Source organism: Micromys minutus (assembly GCF_963924665.1).
Source record: "Micromys minutus genome assembly, chromosome: 6".
In the NCBI taxonomy this organism is placed as follows: domain Eukaryota; kingdom Metazoa; phylum Chordata; class Mammalia; order Rodentia; family Muridae; genus Micromys; species Micromys minutus.
Genome location: NC_137975.1, coordinates 24,451,075 through 24,470,447, shown reverse-complemented (window position 1 = coordinate 24,470,447; position 19,373 = coordinate 24,451,075). Strand labels below are relative to the sequence as shown.

At 47.4% G+C, this 19,373-nt stretch overlaps 1 protein-coding gene across 9 annotated transcripts in view; it reads left to right on the top strand.

Annotated features, from left to right (window-relative positions):
• Nucleotides 1–19,373, top strand: part of NFASC (neurofascin) — a gene marked incomplete at both ends in the record, with an annotated part of 70,884 nt that overhangs the window by 15,389 nt on the left and 36,122 nt on the right. For all 9 annotated transcript variants that reach the window (XM_080917857.1, XM_080917852.1, XM_080917858.1 and 6 more), the window contains 8 exons: nt 5,310–5,421; nt 5,824–6,008; nt 7,114–7,245; nt 15,491–15,634; nt 16,195–16,306; nt 16,613–16,779; nt 17,080–17,227; nt 18,388–18,512. In XM_080917857.1, coding sequence (XP_080773983.1) covers nt 5,310–5,421; nt 5,824–6,008; nt 7,114–7,245; nt 15,491–15,634; nt 16,195–16,306; nt 16,613–16,779; nt 17,080–17,227; nt 18,388–18,512 — 1,125 coding nt within the window. The remainder of the gene's footprint in view (nt 1–5,309; nt 5,422–5,823; nt 6,009–7,113; nt 7,246–15,490; nt 15,635–16,194; nt 16,307–16,612; nt 16,780–17,079; nt 17,228–18,387; nt 18,513–19,373) is intronic.

The following is a 19,373-nucleotide window of genomic DNA, read 5'->3' as shown; positions in this document are numbered from 1 at the left end:
TGAAAGCTGGAGAGATGGCTCAGCAGTCAAGAGCACTGACTGCTCTTGCAGGGGGCCCAGGTTTAATTTCTAGCATGCATATGGTGACTTAGACCCATTTGTAACCCACTTTCGTGGATGGAATCCAACACCCTCCTCTGGCCTCCGCAGGAAACAGGCATGCACATGGTACACAAACATACGCTGGCAAAATATGCATATGCATAAATAAATCTTTTTTTAAAAGATGTAAGGTTTTTGTAGAAAATGATGTTAAGAATCCAGGTCAGAGTTCTCTCTGCAGGTGAGTATAAATGAAGTTGTCCCCCCATGTCCCTGACACCTATACCTTTTCTCCCTTCTAGCTGTACACACAAGCCCAGTGCCCACCAGCCACATCTGAAGTCATGGAACGATCACAATGAGTTATTTTTCTAACAGACCACAGCTGTCCCCTAGGTCTGATTAATGGGGGGGACTGGCTATTTGCACACCTGAGTCTCCCCTCACTATGGCTTACAATGCCTTGTGTTCCTTGAGCAGCCATTAGGCTCAGCATTTGCTAGACTTGACAAAGCAGCTGGGCCCATTATCAATTATGCTTCAGGTCCCCAAGGGGATCTTTGGGAGCTCTAATAGGCAGGAATGTCTTTACTGAGGTTGTTAATATAAGCAATGACCAGAGTCTGGAGTGGGGGATGGGCTGGGAAATGAGAACCAGGGGAAACAGAGGTTCCAACTTGGCACCGAGCAGCAAGAACCACACTGAGACTTACTGCCAAGGAAGCAGGCAGCCTTTGTTGGATTCTGGGGATTATTTGTTTTCAAGGTGATGGAGCCAACCACCGCTGTGTCAGAGGCGCTGCTGTGGAATGTGCCTTTTTCTAAATCGAACCCCAAATATCTATTGTAGGAAGTGCTCTGAAATCCAGAACATATTGGAACCCTCAGAGGTCACCTGGCTCAGGTTCTTTGCTTTGTGTAAGGCAGGGGAATGTAAAGTTGTTTGTGCACAGAAGATGGCTGAGTGGTTTCAGCCTTATGACCCAGCTTTTCTCCTGGGGTTAGCATTTTTAGAAGAGTAAGTGAGATCTGAGAGTCACTCAGGACTGCGAAACAGACAGAGCTCATGTGGAGACTGAGCCCTGGTTCTTGGTCTCCACAAGGACGAGGACAGGGATGGGGCTGGCAGAGCCTGAAGCTGCTGGAAAGATTGTAAAGTTAACAAAGGACAGCCAGGATGAAGGCTTTAGGAAGGAAAAACAAGAAAGGAAGTTCTTTCTGGGTACACAGAGCTCCTAGTCAAGGGACACTGTCAGTGACAAATGTCCAATACATACCTCTCTTTGGCTCAAAATATGATATGTCTCTTTTCTAGAAGTAGGGTCACCCTGTTCTAATGATCTGTACAGAGAGTTGACCTCCTCTGGACATGGGCCAGAGACTATCTCCCCTCTGACCGGCAGAGAAAGGCACTTGGGTTTCATTCTGTCGAGAAAGCAGGTGTACCTGGAGTCAAATCCAGTTGCCAGGACATACCACCATGAGGTGACACTAGGCAAGCCATTGAATGCTTCAGAACTCTGATGCCCTCATCTGCCAAACGGGTGGATTACTAGCCCCCATGATGGTTGTAAAGACTAAAGAGGCTCATGACCCATTGCTGCTAAGCTGCAGCACACATTGACAGTGTTACTATATACCCATTGTTGGATGTAAAGGGGGAAGGTTTGTGTGGACTGAATTGTATATAGGCCATCTGTTTCTAAATTAAGGGAGATGCGGAGACTTTGAAGACAAGCCCGGGAGAGAAAGGCAGGCACATTTACAGGAGGAGAATTACTCCACAGGGAGAGACATTAGCATACGCTGGAGAAATAAAAGCTGCCCAGTTTTTGAGCTCTGCTAAGAACTGGGTAAGGAGAGACTGCAACTATTGCGTGCAGGATTCAAATTAATTTTACAGAAGTTTCCTAACGACACACCAAATGTTTCTAGACCAAAAGACTTCTCTCTCTCTCTCTCTCTCTCTCTCTCTCTCTCTCTCTCTCTCTCTCTCTCTCACACACACACACACACACACACACACACACACATACCCATATCTTTTGCTCAGCCATTCCTGGGGCCAGAAAGAGGGATGGGTACCAGGTTGCCTGCCTCACATCTCTTGGTTCTCAGTTCTGAGAACTGGAGGTAGCAGAGAGAACTGGACGTGGTTCCAGCTACCATCTACCATAGAAAGCTGCATTTGGCAAAGGTCCCAAGATGCATCTGAGGTCCTGAACCATGTTCTGCTGGCACATTCTACTGAGTGAAGGAAACAGCTAACTCTGTCAGCACATTTGACCTTTTCCGGTAGAAGAGAGCCAGAAACTGTTTTTCATTTGACCCTTTAAAGCCAATTTGATTAAAGTGGGGTCATGCCCTGATGTCCCCTGACTGACCATCTGGCTCTGGGGATCCATGAGTTCTCTCTGTGCCACAGTTTCCAAGAGACGTCCTCTGGCAGCTTTTCTTGAATTTATGCCGTTTTGAGCTTGGCATCTCTATCCTGGGGTTCTTCGGTCTCAGGGTAGACCCAACCTAGACTGGAATTGGGCAGAGCATCCCTGTCTCCAGAGTGAAAAGAGCTGTCCTAGGTAAGAGACATCTTTCACCACATAGAGACTCATGCAACAGTTACCTTCATCTTGGTAGTTACTGGTTCCTGTGTCTCCTCCATAGAAAGAAACCGGGCATCCTCCCTTGGGAACAAGGGCTCCCAGAGTCACCAGCCAGATTCCTTACGTGTTTCTGTGACTCCCTCTTACACAGCTGACATTTTTCAAAACCTCGCTCCAGCTCCAGCCTCCTTGTTCCTCTGTAAAGCCACTAGTCACCATGGTCCCCTGCAGGATTCCCAGATCCCGAAGAATCCAGTTGCAATGTTCTGGGCCCCTTTGTTCCCTCCCCAGCTTCTTGGCTCTGAGCTTATCGGCTGCCCCCAAGGAAAAGCTGGGATCTTGTTTGCTGAGAATCGTAAAGCAGACCAGAGCAGTTCACAGAGGACAAGACTCCCTTCTCCTTCACCACTTGGCCTTTGGATCTGGGCTTTCTTTGATTGGAGATATTAGAAACATTCTGAAGCTACCTGTGAGAAATGGGGGACAAAGTGACATCTCCAGCTTCAGACTAAGAGGTGACCACAGCCACACAGCTCAGAATCCAAAAGAGCAAACTAATGAGCTTGGGCAGGTCTGTTAACTTCGTAGAAAGTCGGGTTCCTTTGCTGAAAATGCACAAGTGCTGACATTTGTTGTGAGGATTACACAGGCTGACACTGCAGACCAGTCACAGCACTCGGCCCTTATTAAATACGTGCAGGGCAGTGACGGCTCCCTCTGACTTGCAGGGTAACCTTCCATGTCCTTTGAATGTGGCTTGCTTTTCCGTCACTGCTTCCTCCCTAAGATACTTCTGTGGGTTGGTACCCCACACCCTATACTGTGTGATGCTGCTGTCTGTGGCTTTTCTCTAGTCACACTCCTATATGTCATGATGCCCAGAGCATTCCTGCTCCCATCCTTCCTGCTTCCCTGACGCTGGAGGTCCTTGCTACATGCCATGGGGCGAATTATGTGTCCAGAGGGCCACACACTGCCTCCTGTAGACTTTCTCTTATGTGGAATGAGTGTGGTGGCTGAGATTTGCTCTTTTCCATTATGGGGCTCACGACCCTGGACCAACTCACCCACTTGGTAAAGCTCCTGCTCTGGAACCTGTGTCCTTTTAGTGCCTGTGACTGTGCTTCCTTGACTTTTTTTCTCTTTTTTGTAACTGTGTGATGGGAGGAAGCTGCTGTTTCCTGGTTATGGAGAATGAATGCTGCTTGGTCCGCAGGTATAGACAGTAACCAACTAACCACGTAATGGATTAACCCTAAAGTTGCCACTGTTCTCTGTGTGTGCTCTGGTGTGATAGATGAGGTAAACTCTTACCTCCTTTGTTGTTTCTTCTTCCCCCTTTAACTTGTTTGCTCCAAAAATATTTGCCAAGCACGTGCCACGTGCCATCTACCCACTGTGCCAGGAACCCAGATACCTCGGTGTGTGTTTCAACGTTTCTTGACAAAAAAGATAAAAGATAAAGCAGCTCTGTGAGATGTTTCCCAGCGGCTAATGAAGAGAAGCCGGGGCATCCACGGAACAGGCGCCTCCCTGATTCATCCAGACACCTGCAGGTGCAACCAGCTTCCGTAGGAAGCACCAGTTACCGAGCGTGGATACCTCCCAGCCAGTCTTCACCCCACCAGTGCAGTTAAACCCTGAGGGACGCCGTCGTTGCCACTCCAGGCAGCTCCAAGGGCTCCTAGCTCCTACCTAGCAGCTCTGCCTCCCCTCTACTTCCCACTTGTCTGGCTGAGCCTACGACTGTGGTGTCCCAGGGCTTATATTCATCACTTAGTCTTCCTGTGTCTAAGGTAGTCATTCCTCCTCCTGTTTCCTGTTTGGCTTGGGATTTCTGGTCGAACAATTTATTTTTTATTTTGCCCATTTCCATGGAATTGTACAAAGAGTATAGGAAACAAGTAAGGCTCCATTCTTCGTGGATGCGCCCTGATTGGCATGACCTCTTGGGGAACATGGTCAGTGTGTAGACCACTCAGCCTCTAAAACCTGTGTGGAAGGTTTCTGCCCGTCTCATGGCTGCTCCAGCCTAGTTGAACTGGCGATTGGTCACCTTCCCCCTTCTTAGCTGCCACTTACACCCACCCCATCTCTCATGATGTCAAGAGTGAGGATCCAGAGTGGGCGTGTCCCCAGACAGCTTTCCAGTCATCTCTCCTTGTTCATTCTCTTTGTGTCTTTGCTAAGTCATTAATAAATCTCTGTTTGTCTGGAACAGCTGATGATGTTGCTTCATTCCAGCTCCTTATCAGGGTCCCAAAGAGCATTTGCTTGCTCTAAGTCCCCAACCTATGGCTTCTTTTTCTTCCACATCCCTGTCTGGGGAGGAGAGACCAATGCTGAGATGCCCTGGCCTGGGGGCCCCTCCATCCCAACACAGATGCCAGAGATGGGTCTCCCAATCCTCCACGGCCTCTCCCTGTCCCAGAGGAAGGAAAGGGCTTCTGGGCTCCTCTCAACAGAACCTAGAACTGGTTACATACATGTGCTAGTAGAGCACAGGACCCCCAAACTTCCAAACACATCTTTTAAAGACGCCCTGATGCTAGGGGTAGCTTGGGTTACAAGGACCCAGCAGTGGTGGTGACATTTCTTTCTAACCCACTAGTGTTGGCACACCTGGGCAGGAGGCTCACAGAAATTTGTTCTGTCCTGTTTCAGCCCGAGGAGTTGCAGAAAGAACGCCTAGCTTCATGTATCCCCAGGGCACGTCAAGCAGTCAGATGGTACTGCGTGGCATGGACCTGCTGCTGGAGTGCATTGCCTCTGGGGTGTACGTACAGTCTGTACCATCTTCTAGCCCTGAAGGATGGGTGGGCATCAATCCACACATTTTGGAGGTAGACTGGTATACAGAGAAGGGGGAAGCAAGCAGGCCCGTGAGCAGAACACTGTCTAGCATCTGCACCCCACTTTGGCTGTCTCCGCTTTGGAAAAGGAGAAGGGGCAATGGCTGAGCATCCTGCAGATGCATTAAATTACATGATGTCTCGGCTTTACTTTCTGTGGTGACCCTGTGGCCAGACAGCCTCCTCCGAATAGGAAAGCCCAGGCTGTAGAAGGGATACACCTCCCTCCTGGGCCCCAGTCTACTTTTAGGATGTCTGGGCATCAGTCTCTTTAGAAGGCACATTCAGTAACAGGCCCTTTGTTTTCTGCTTGATCCCTATACTAGCCCAACACCAGACATCGCATGGTACAAGAAAGGTGGGGACCTCCCATCTGACAAGGCCAAGTTCGAGAATTTCAACAAGGCTCTGCGAATCACCAATGTCTCTGAGGAGGACTCTGGGGAGTATTTCTGCCTGGCCTCCAACAAGATGGGCAGCATCCGGCACACGATCTCGGTGAGAGTAAAGGGTACGTTGTGTGTATTTCTCATTATGATTCTGTTGCCAGCCCTGAACACAAATGTCATGACACCCTTTCTGCCGTGGTCGGGAGGCAGAGGGAGTGGGGAACTTCCAGTGTCCTGGCTGATGGTAACACGGCTGCCATGGTGGTATCACTCCTGGGTGTGTAACTACCCACATTCGTGGGCATGGGTACCGAGGGAAGGAAATTTACCTTGGTGTTTGCCCAGCTCTGGGCTCCCTCTGCAAGTGAAATCCTTCACAGGGCCTTTTCTTTCATTTCGCTTTCCCGTCTGTGGCGTGTCGTTGTAGCCTGTGCTGTCTGTGTTGTATGCATGGCACTGGGCTTCTTCCTAAGGATGGGAGTCAGCACGGACCAAATCATTTTTAAGCTACTTCCCTCCCCTCAAAGCAAATACAGCTCACTCGAGCTGTCTCTACACTACAGCTCCTGTCTGTGTGGGTCCCTGTTGTAAGATAGGCTGGTGGTCATTTCTCAGCCCAGGTTACATGTGGCCTGGGGGGTCAAGGGCTGAGGGCTGAGGACAACCTTCCCAGAAAACAGTTGGCTGATCCTATGACCCTGTCCTCAGCACTATACCCATGAAAGTGCTTTCTCATTCTTTTTGGTGAGTAACAAGATTTTGGAGGCTTTAATCTAGATGTTTCTTTTCTCAGCAAAACGCACGTGTTCACAAGAAATAGTGGGAAGGCGTGAATAGCCAAGAACGACTCTAACCAGAGTCAAGTGCCTACAAGAAAAAAAGTTCAGGACTTTTTGTTCTTATAACAACAGACTCCGAAAGGGTGTGGCCAAGAGCATCGTCAATGTCCCTGACCTCTCAGAGCCTCAGCCACCCGGTCCCTTGACAGCTCAGCTGCACACAGTGTAGATGATCCCCATATCCCTGCATTTTAAATGCCCTTTGGAGAATTCTAACAAGCATTCTGTTCTGTGTGCTCAGCTAACCAGCCACCTGCAGGCTGGACTGAGCTATCATCCCGAGGGTGAATGGTCAGGGCTGGGACTTAGGAGTTGCTCTCCCACAGGAGCCCACCTGGCTTCTCGTGCCTGGCCTGTGCCATCTACCTCTGCCTGCCTTGTCTTTCAGCTGCTCCATACTGGCTGGATGAGCCCAAGAACCTGATCCTGGCTCCTGGTGAAGATGGGAGGCTGGTATGCCGAGCCAATGGGAACCCGAAGCCGACCGTGCAGTGGATGGTGAACGGAGAGCCTCTGCAATGTGAGTCAAGCTGCTGTCCAACTCCATCTGTCCCTTTACCCCCAGAGGCTTTGTTGGTGACCTGGATGTCCCCAGGGGACATCACTGGCATTTCTCCCAGCAACCTTCCTCTGCAGGCATCTCAGAAGTATAAAGCCTTCCTTATTTTTCCTGATAGAACCGGGGACTAAGTAGCCTTGAGCCTGTGGTTACATTCCTGTGCTTAGAGATCTGTACTTCTTTGTAGTTTTCTTAACCTTTGCTTTCTGCCTAGTTTAGAATCTGAACACTGAAGCCTCAACTCAGGTGGGGTTTGGAAGGTTAAGCCCTATTGTCATTAATCAATGATGGATCTAAGTCTTACTCTCTAACAAGGACCACTTAAACAGAGTTATGTGACCATGTGGAAGACTGTGGCTGAACGAAAGGGAAAACAAAAGTATTGGGGGGAAGCTTCTGTCCTGTCGAGATGGATTGAGTAGGGGGTCCCAGGATCCCTTTGAACTGATGATGTTGGTCTGGTTTTCACATTACATTCTGTCCAGTTGTCCTACTTTTTAAATGTCTAGTCACTCACTTCTTTAAGGAGTGGGGGAAATGTAAGCAGGGATCTCAACAGAGGCTGCAGAAGGAAGCTGCCTCAATGTGCTACAGCTAAGGAGAAAAGCCAGGAAAAAAGGAGACAAAGGCAGGAGAGCACCTGATGCTGGCAAGATGAAAAGCCCAGGTGGTGAGCATTCAGCCCAGGTGGCCACGTGTATACAGTTGCTCTGCCCAGGTGGCCAAGAGTATACAGTAGCTCTGCCCAGGTGGCCAAGTGTATACAGTAGCTCGGCCCAGGTGGCCAAGTGTATACAGTAGCTCTGCCCAGCTGACCAAGTGTATACAGTAGCTCTGCCCAGGTGGCCAAGTGTATACAGTAGCTCTGCCCAGGTGGCCAAGTGTATACAGTAGCTCTGCCCAGGTGGCCAAGTGTATACAGTAGCTCGGCCCAGGTGGCCAAGTGTATACAGTAGCTCTGCCCAGCTGACCAAGTGTATACAGTAGCTCTGCCCAGGTGGCCAAGTGTATACAGTAGCTCTGCCCAGGTGGCCAAGTGTATACAGTAGCTCTGCCCAGGTGGCCAAGTGTATACAGTAGCTCGGCCCAGGTGGCCAAGTGTATACAGTAGCTCTGCCCAGCTGACCAAGTGTATACAGTAGCTCTGCCCAGGTGGCCAAGTGTATACAGTAGCTCTGCCCAGGTGGCCAAGTGTATACAGTAGCTCTGCCCAGGTGGCCAAGTGTATATAGTAGCTCTGCCCAGCTGACCAAGTGTATACAGTAGCTCTGCCCAGGTGGCCAAGTGTATACAGTAGCTCGGCCCAGGTGGCCAAGTGTATACAGTAGCTCTGCCCAGCTGACCAAGTGTATACAGTAGCTCGGCCCAGGTGGCCAAGTGTGTACAGTAGCTCAGCCCAGGTGGCCAAGTGTGTACAACAGCTCAGCTCAGGTGACCAAGTATACATAGTAGCTCAACCTAGTCTAGTGTGTATAACACACTTCTATACAAAAGGTTGTAATGCTACAACCCTCTAATACAGTTAGTTCCTCATGTTATGTGACCTCCCCAAGCATAAAATTATTTTCTTTCTACTTCATAACTGTGATTTTGCTACTGCTATGAACCATCTTGTACATATCTGATATGCAGGACATCTGATATGCAACCCCTTTAGACCCACAGATTGAGAAACACTGGTGTAGAAGGTAAGATAGTCTCCCCCTCAGGGACTAGCAGCTGATCTTATCAACTCAGAATAATTGTGGAGTTTTAAAAGTCCTGAGCCTGGGGTCAGTGGATGGATCAATCCCTGCAGATACCTATCTGTTCCATCTGTCCACTTGAGAAGCACACCATGTCCACAGCAGACAGGCTGCATGGCAGGGCTGCGTGTACTGCGGTGCCATGCCTCTGTCCCCCACTCAGTGTCCTTGGGAGACACTTCCAGCTAGAACATTTTCCACCCCAGGGTACACGAACGGTGGAGCCCAGAGGAGGGAAAGAACCCAGCCCACAGACTGCAAAGCTAAGTGTGGCCAACAGAGGCCCACGGTGTGCAGAGAAGGGAGACTGAGTGAAGAGAACCCCATCAGGCATGCTTCTCCTCCCATAACAACCTCAACCAGGGTTCCCAGCAGCTGACCCCCAAATCCAAATCCACCATATCTGGTGGAGTTCAGCCTTCAAAGCCCCAGGAAGAAATTGCTCTAACTTCTTTGATCCCCCCCACCTCCTGAATTTTACTTTTTCTTTTACTGCACTTTTAGGAGTCTTTTCACTTCAACTCATCTTTATTTATTTATTTATTATTTATTTATTGCATGAAGAGAACTGTAAAATCTCATTTATTGATATAAAACACTTTTCAACAAATGGAAAGACAATTAAATATTTTGTATAGGGGAACTATAATATAATATTAATGCTTTGAAATAAACCACATTCAAGAGATGCCCCCTAATTCTAGTGTCTCTTCCAGTACTCTCCTTCCACCCTCCCCCACCTGATCCATCCTGTTCTGTGCCCACCTGCCCGCAGTCAGCCCCATTGCAGGGAACACCATGTGTTCCCCTTGAGCCTCTCTGTGCCGGCGGACTGTCAGCCTATTTTTAAAAGCTTTTTTTTTTTTTTGCTTTCATATCTTACTCTTCTCAAGTTTTTCTACTTGTGCGTAGGCATTTTCCATTGTTAACATTTTCTTTTTTTAGCCCCTTGTGTTTCTCCTTTTTTCTCTTTTGTTATACATTTACATTTACTATCTTTTATCTTAGTTTTCAAATAAAGGCTGTGTTTTGTGTGTGTGTGTGTGTGTGTGTGTGTGTGTGTGTGTGTGTGTGTGTGTGTTCAGGCTCACATATGCGCTCAAAGGCAAATGCCAGAGGACAACTTTAAGTGTTAGTCATCAGGAGCTGTTATCTTGTTTTTAGAGACCAGGTCTCTGACTAGCCTAAAATTTGCCAAGCAGGCTAGATGAGCTGGCCAGGTAACCCCAGGTGTCTCTGCCTCCCTGGTACTGGAATTAGAAATATGTGTCACATGTCTGGCTTTTTTTAATGTGGACTCTGAGATCAAAGTCAGACCCTGTGCTCATGCAGCAAGCAAGTTTAATATTAAGTGTATTTCTGTTCCAAGTATGGCTCGATGTGGTCGCTGTGTTGTGTCCTCTCTGCACAGTACTGGGAATTGACCCCTTAAAAGCTTAGTAAGAAGACACACAAATGTCCGGAAGAGCTATCAAAGCCAGCAGATGTGCACATCATAGTTCAGACACACAAGAGACATGGACAAACATGTCAGCACATCTCCCACAAAGGAGCAAGATTCTGAACTCGAAGAGGTGAAAATGGCAAATTACAGATGAACGATTCAAAGGTCTGCATGTAAAATGATCTGTGACCTCAAAGAAGATGGAAACAAGCAGATGGTTAGAGTGAAGTGATCAGTTCAGGATCAAGAGATGAAAGTCGGCCACACAGACAAGGAAGTCAGAAGAGCACAGGGAAAAGCCAGCAGCAAGGATGAGCAGGGAAACTGAGATTGGTTTTTGTTTTGTTCTTCTTGTTGTTGTTGTTTATCAAATAGAAATGTTGAAATGAAAAACTCAATGAATGAGTAAAGTAACACAGCAGAAACACAGATACACCATGATGAAGAAAGACTATCAGGAAGAGAAGAAAAAGCCAAAGAAGCGATCAACACTAAATTTAAAAAGAAAAAAAGATCACTAAGATTTTTTTAATATAAGTAACCATATGATTTCCAAAGGTCCAGAGATACAATCAAGAGATGAGCCTAAGGATCCACGAAGCAACAGAAAGAGCTGAGGTAGAAACGGAAAGTATAGAAAAATCTGTTCAATGAAATTATAGCAGAAAACCTTCCAAAATCTACCTGTAAATATAGACATCTAAGCACCGCCTTAGTCAGGGTGTCTGTTGCTGTGGTAAAACACCATGACCAAAGCAACTTGGATAGGAAAGAGTTTACTTGGTTTTACTTCTTCATCATCCTTTATTTATCATCAAATGAAGTCAGGACAGGAACTAAACCATGGCAGGAACCTAGAAGCAAGAACTGATTCAGAGACCATAGGGGGTGCTGATTACTGACTTGCTCCCCATGGCTTGTTCATCCTGCTTTCTGGACCACTTGTCCAGGGATGGTGCCATCACAATGGGCTAGCCATCCTACACCAATAACTAATTAAGAATATGCCCTATAAGCTTGTCTGCAGCCCAATCTTTGGAGGCATTTTCTGATTTGAGACTCCCTCCTCTTTGGTGACTCTAGCTTGTGTCAAGTCACTATAAACTAGTCAGCACAAACCAAAAAGGCATTTAGAATTGCAAATAGCCATGACCAGAGACTGATAACAGCATAGGCAAGGAGCCCAAAGTACCAAACAAGAGGCCAACTGTAAGACAAAAATATCAACTTACAAAGGCATCAGAGTAATATCAAACCTCAATACAAACCCTAAAAATGACCAAGAAAGCATTTTTTTTTCAATGACTGCTTTAAGTCATTGAAAGTAACAACCAAAATTGCTGTATCCACCAAAATTATCTTTTAAACTTTATGCAGAGGAGCTGGAGATATGGCTTAGCCTGACAACCTGATTTGGTTTCACACAGTAGGAGAGTAGCGATTCCTATACATTTCCCTCTGACTTCCAGATATATGCATGGCACATGTATACCCGACATTCAATAAATAAATATTTTAAAGTAATTAAATAAATTTATGGAGAGATAAGGACATTTTAAGACAAACACAAATTGAAGCAATTCTTGACTACCAACCCACTCGGCAGAAATGTTTTAAAAAATCCTAAATACAAAGAGGTATACAGTCTCAGCCAAGAGAGCCCATCAGAGAATGTAATTTTCTTGTATAGAATAGATGAATATGGAAAACTAAGAAAGACTGCATCCTATCCAGCATAGTCAACTAGCAAGGCCCTAATACAAAAGATAAAGGGTGCCACTACATACTTAATAAAGGAAACAACCACTAACGTCACTGTAAATATATATAAATTATTTATATATATAATATTTATATATAAATATATAATATCATTGTAAATATATGTGCATTGAATTATGGGGCTTCCCATTTCATAGAGCAATCACTTTATGTTTGTGTATAAAGGGACAGTTGGTCTCTGATAAAATAGTAGTGGGTGATCACAATATCCCATCTCATCAATAGACAAGCCATTTAGATTTACAGTCAGTAAAGAAACTTCAGTTAACCCACACCCAAGATCAAATGAACTTGTCTGCCATGCACAGGAAAATCCACTCAAGAACTTACAAAATACACATTTGTCTCTGTACTCCATGACACTTCCACTAAAATAAAGTAGATCACATTTTATGCCATAAACTAGTTTTAATAATACAAAAGAGTTGAAAGAGCATCTTGTATCTATTTAGGACACCATGAAATGAGACTGAAACACAATAAGGAGACAAACCACAGAAGCTCCCAAATGTGCTCTTGAATGAGCAGTGGGCCACTGAAGAAATCTGTGAGGAAAACTTGAACGAGTCTAAGAATCAGATGAAAAGCAAAAGCCTCAACTTGTCAGAACCTTTGGGATCTAACAAAGGCAATTCTAAAAACATTCATAGCTTCAAACTTGTATCCAGAAAGATCTCATATAAATAACTCAAGGATGAACTTCAAGGCCTCAGCAAAAACAATAATAATCTAAAGCCCAAAGCAGTAGATGAAAAAAAAAAATGTCAGAGAGGAAATTAACAAAACGGAGAGGAAAGGGACAGTACTGAGAATCAATAAAACTAAAGTGAGAGTCTTGAAAAAATAAATGAAATCAACAGAATCTTATCCAAATAAATCAAAAAAGAGGGAGAGAATACCAAAATTAATAAAGTTAGACATAAAAGAGGGACATCACAACAGATTTCAATGAAATCTAGGGAATATACGTAGGTTAGGGAAACATATAATTTGAAAAGCTTAGGGGAAATAGGTAAGATCTAGATGCCTATGACCCACCAAAATTAAATCAAGAATTATGAGCAACTTGAACAGATCCCAAAGAAGTAATCAAGGGAAGTCCTGGGACAAGGCAGGATTCACTGCTAAATTCTACCAGACCTGTAAGGGAGAGCTAACGCCAGCCCTCCTCACACTGTTCATGAAGTAAAACAGGAAGGAATGCTAACAGACTCGTTCTATGAAGCCTGCATTGCTCTAATGTCAAGCTAAGCAAACTATAAAGCCGGACGTGATGGACCACTCAAAAGGTTGAGACAGGAGACTGAAAGGAGATCGGGGGTGGAAACAAGGGGAGCAGTGGGGGTGGGTGGGAGTGTAGTGGGGGTGGAGAATATGACCAAAGTGCATTGGTATATTGTATGAGAATATCATCTCATAACTTTTGTGTGCTAAATAGAGAAAATCATTTTTAAAATAGTGAAGAAAGGGATCAGGTGGAGAAGCAGAGGAGACAGGCAAAGCAGGGATGCAGCTTGCTGGGTACTGGGTTTGCATCCTCACAAAACACAGCCGGAGAGGAAAAACCAAGCTCTGAATTGCCTGAGGCCGCAGAGGTGGTAAGAAGGTGAGCTGTAGACTTCATTGGACTGTAATGGGTTTACACTTACTAAAACTGAGTCTGTAGCTATCCTCAGGGAGTTTCATTATCCCACCATGAGCAGAGATGTAGTCCCAGCCTGTGGTCCACCCTCCTCTGTCTTTATGGACTTTGGAGGAAGCAGGCAAGTGGTGGTACGCTTCAGAGCTTTGTCCTGTAGATACAGCCTGGAGCCAGGAGCTGAGCCTCAGTTCTAGGATCATCTCTCAGACTCTGCAGGAGGTACCCAAAAGAAGTGACTGGCAGGGAAACTGGGTTCATGAAATTAGCTAGGCAAGGATGAGTTTGGGTTGGTGGCGCCACTTCCCCGGTGGCTTTTTGCTGAGTAGGTTCCAGGGTAGATGATAAGGACAAAGACTCTGCCTTCATTTACCTTCTGCTGAGTCCCCAGATTCTCATCTGTTGAGTGGCGCCTTAGGGCCAGACTCCTGTAGGTCTGAGCAATCCTAGTGAGCTCACAGCCTTAACATGCCAAGCGCTTGCTTCCAGGCCCGGTGGCTACAAATGAGAAAAGTGACTATTCTTTACATTTCTGGAAAGTGTTCGTTTTACAGTTCCTTGTCACTCCCTCCCCTCGTTCTTCCTTCCCTCAGGACAGATGTATTACTTAACTTGTTCCAAGTCCCAGAGTGACATATGGACAGGGCCCACAGCTCCCCCAAACCCAGCAACACAGGAGAACTATCGACAAAAATGGCCTCTCTCTATGTAGGCTACTTGTCTTAGGAAGACCCTTTTGCAAGCATGAGGACTCAACTGGCATGAAGTTCTTGCCAGTGGGCAGCTTTTTTGTATGAAAGAAGTTCTGCCCAGTGGAGGGTAAGATGGTAGGTTTGGGCCATTTGGATGTTGCTGTATTCTTGCCAGTGCACATAGGATTAGGATCATAATGAGTGAGTGCCAAGCATGTTGACTCATGTCTGCAATCCCAATGATTAGCGGCTAAGGCAGGAGGATTGCCATGAGTGTAAGGCTAGTCTGGGGTATATGATGAGTTCAAGGTCAACAAGAGCTACACAACAAGGCCCTATCTCAGAAAACTAATCAAATGACTAAATAAATTGAGTGAAAACACTAGCAGCACTGCTAGACCTTGCGCTAATCACTTTACACTTATACAAAAAGTCTCAGGGTATCGTCATAAAACCCCATGAGGCCATGGGTTATCTCACAAAGCAGGGACTGAAACAGTGACTGGAGATGTGCTTAGTTTCCTATTTACAAAGTTAGTCTGTTTCCATAACTCTCATTTTCAACCACAGATGCCCAGCTTTGGCCTGTAGAAAGCAAAGATTCAGGTTCCCACCAGATGATGCATGGAGAACCAAATCCCCATAGGGTCCAGGTCACATGGCTTGATGGTGCTAAGTCTAGAACCTGGGTCTGCTTGGGTTCACATCCATAGAACCCTTAGCATCCTTGGAAACCTATCAAGAGAGAGAGAGAGAGAGAGATAGAGAGAGAGAGAGAGAGAGAGAGAGATAGAGAGAGAGAGAGAGAGAGAGAGAGAGAGAGAGAGAGAGAGAGATCCCTGTGTGTCTTTCACTTTGCCCTGTTCCATTTCTTATGCAAAGTCTCTCTCTTTCTTACCTGTAGCTGCACCACCCAATCCCAATCGTGAAGTGGCCGGAGACACTATCATCTTCCGGGACACTCAGATCAGCAGCAGGGCAGTGTACCAATGTAACACATCCAATGAACATGGCTACCTGCTGGCCAATGCCTTTGTCAGTGTGTTAGGTGAGTCTCTGCCTGGCAGTGGGGTTTTCCTGGGGTCTAGTGATGTTGTAAAGTACATGTTCTCTGCAGCCTAGGCGTGTTGTGCAGGCTTGGGGACATGTGGCACACAAATGGAGGGCTTGCACTCCACCAAGCCAGGTGACCCTTAGGGCTCATTCCATCAGAGAAGCTGCCATAGAAGTGCTTCTGAACATGGCTCCTGAACTCTTTGGGCAAGGAGAGCATTCTCAGAGCTGTGGCAGATTAACTCCAGAAGCTGTGGAATCATTTGGGGGAAACCCTTTGCAAAAGCTAGTCTGGATGCAGGACAGATGGATAAATTTACTCCCTCCTCACCTAAACATCAAGGACATTATTCCTTGACATTGTGATCTACAACTGTGTTAGGCAGCATTTGTAATGAATGCTCCTGGGGCTGTAGGTTGGACAGGTTTCTCTTAGATGAGGCTTGTAAAAGGAAGGGACAGATAGGGGTGTCTAGGTGTCAGGGAGGAGCAAGGGAAGGAGGGGAAGGGTTGTGCTTCACACCATATTGGAAAATTGGCCCTCTGGGGTTTCAGATGTACCCCCTCGGATGCTGTCACCCCGGAACCAGCTCATCAGGGTGATCCTTTATAACCGGACACGGCTGGACTGTCCATTCTTTGGGTCTCCCATTCCAACACTCCGATGGTAAGTCCCAGGAGACCAGGTCTCCCCATTGGGGGTAGTCTGTCCTTTTGCTTCCCTTCTGCCCTGCAGGTGCTATTCAGCAAAACCTGGTATCCTTAAGCATTCAAAGCTGGCCATCTGGGTGAACCCCCATATTGTTCAGAGGGGCTTCTTCCCAGCTAGTGGTTATAGGCAGAGCCTACAAGACTCAGGACTCTGTGTGTCTCCTTGAGCTTCCGTCCCCCACCCTACCATGGACTCGGCTGCTTCCTGGCTCCCGTGGGCCAGTCCTTTCTCAGTGTGCTGTGTTTGCTGCTCTGTTGTGAGGTTTAAGAATGGGCAAGGAAGCAACCTGGATGGTGGTAACTACCACGTCTACGAAAACGGAAGTCTAGAGATCAAGATGATTCGCAAAGAGGACCAAGGCATCTACACCTGTGTGGCCACCAACATCCTGGGCAAAGCTGAGAATCAAGTCCGCCTAGAGGTCAAAGGTAAGCAAGGGGTGGACATCAGCCTGTTCTTTCAGTGACTCCCGTCACTGTGACTGGCTGTCTCACTGTCTCAGTGACTCCAGCTGACCTAAATGTGGGAACACTGAGGCAGGAAGCCTATCAGGCTGACCCAGAGGCTCACCTACCTCTCTGTACCAGCACTCCCATGGATTTCTGAGCCAGAGAACTACTTGGGAATTTTGATTACAAGCTCAGCCATGGCACACCACATCATATGGCCACATAGGGGCTGGTGTGCAGAGAAGGGGTCAGTGGTCAGCTGTCCAGTTGTCTTCACAGACCCCACCAGGATCTACAGGATGCCTGAAGACCAAGTGGCCAAGAGGGGCACCACGGTGCAGCTGGAGTGCCGGGTGAAGCATGACCCCTCCTTGAAACTCACGGTCTCCTGGCTGAAGGATGATGAGCCACTCTACATTGGAAACAGGTATCTGCTCGCCATCTCTGTTCCTTACGCTCACTGTCATGCATGTCACTAGGGAGCTACTAGGAGTGATGACCTCGGTGACCTTTTTCAAAGGGTCAACCCCAGGAACCTCCTCCCCATCATTGTCCCTTCTCTTCTCACTTTCTTCCTTCTTTCTAAGATTTATTATGTACGGTGTTCTGCCTGCACATATGCCTGAACGACAGAAGAGGGCGCTAGATCTCATTACAGATGGTTCTGAGCCACCATGTGGTTGCTGGGAGTTGAACTCAGGACCTCTGGAAGAGCAAACAGTGCTCTCAACCTCTCAGCCATCTCTCCAGTCCCTCCTTTCACTTTTCTTTTTGCCCTTTACATCCCCTCTTCTTATTCCCTTCCTTACCTCTTTATTTTGCTTTCCACACTCCAATCCCTTCAGCTTTGCTTGTAGTACCCCCACTCACCAGTAGAGGGCAGGTCTGGCCTCGTCTACCTCATCTGGTATGATGCCTGATGCTTCTCAGCTCTAGATCTTCTGGATGCTTTGACAGTGCCCCCACCTGCACCTCCCACACCCCAGTTCTGTTTTTATTGCTGTAAGGACTCAGGTGCTGATGGTATTTAAAGGTTCCCTGGGTATTGTCCGGATTGAGAACTGCTGAACCCAGCTTCCCTTCCCAGGGCTTTTTGCTGTCTCTGAGCTAGGCTGTAAGACACCAGCCATTCCCAGTACCACCCAGAGTCATGCAGGGGGCTTCACCCTGTCTGTGTGAATGGGCATCCAGCACCCATTGGTAAGGAAAGCTCTGCAACTGTCCTGTGCTGCTCTGGGATGCCCCTTCCCTTTAGTGGAAACAGGTTGTAGGAGCTCAGAGAAGTCAAAACTTGTCCAAAGGACAAAACACATATAAGGGAAAGGGAGCGACACCAGCCTGTGTTGGGTTGTCGGCGTAATGGTACCCTAATTTGGGAAGTGGGTACAGCACAAGAAAGGCTCAGAGCCCAGTCCAATGTGGATGCTGAAAACTCCTGTCCCCAGTCAGTGTTGAGACGGCCCTTCATACCCCTCACACCTAACCCAGCCACCCTCCTTCTTCTCACTGTCCCTTTGTGGGACAAAAGTATCAGCTGTGCCCGTGTGTGAGCCACCCTCCTGCCAACCTCAGCCTGGCATCTTGCAGGATGAAGAAGGAAGACGACTCCCTGACCATCTTTGGAGTGGCAGAGCGGGACCAAGGCAGCTACACGTGCATGGCCAGCACCGAGCTGGACCAGGACCTGGCGAAGGCCTACCTCACTGTTCTAGGTAACGGCTGTCACCCACACCAGTGATAATAACCCTTCTCCCTGCTTCCCAGCAGACAGAGCAGCCGTGAGCACTGGGTAACACAGAGTCAGCAGCCGTTAGGTGCCATGGCCTCTTCGGGTCTCTGGATTAAGAGCTGCCACCCTCAAGCTAGCTGAGGAGGACAGTGTGGAGTTCTGTCTCCTGTGTGAGGTCCTTGACCTCCCAAGCCCAGCTGCACAGTGTGGAACGACAGAAAGTGGAGTGACTTCTGCCTCTTCTGCTTTCTTACAGCTACCTCCATGCCACCAAGTTGACTAAAGCCATCTTGAAGCAATGCTAGACCAAGATGATGATGTGTGTATGAGAGAGAGAGAGAGAGAGAGAGAGAGAGAGAGAGAGAGAGAGAGAGAGGGAGGGAGGGAGGGAGGGAGGGAGGGAGGGAGGGAGGGAGGGAGGGAGGGAGGGAGGGAGGGAGGGAGCAGTGATATGGTGTGGAGGCATGTAGTATAGGATGATAGGGGTGTTGTGGTATGTGTGTGTAGGTAGAATGTGGAGGGGTAGTCATGTCTGTGTATGTGTGTGTATATGGGGCCCGTGGTATATGTATATGTGTGTATGTGTATATGGGGGTGTGGCGTAGGATGTGTGTCTGTGTAGGTGTAGCATGAATTTGTTTTGTGTGTTATATGTGGGGGATGTATGTGTGTGGTATGTATATCTGTGAAGGTGTAATGGTTGGACTGCTGTGTTTATGTGTGTGGGGTGTGTGTGTAAGTGTACGTGCACACTTGCAGCACCTCCTCCAGCTTCCTTCCCCTCCATTTCACACTGCCACACACTGACTAAGATGATGTCATTCCATCCTGTCCATGCTGGCCT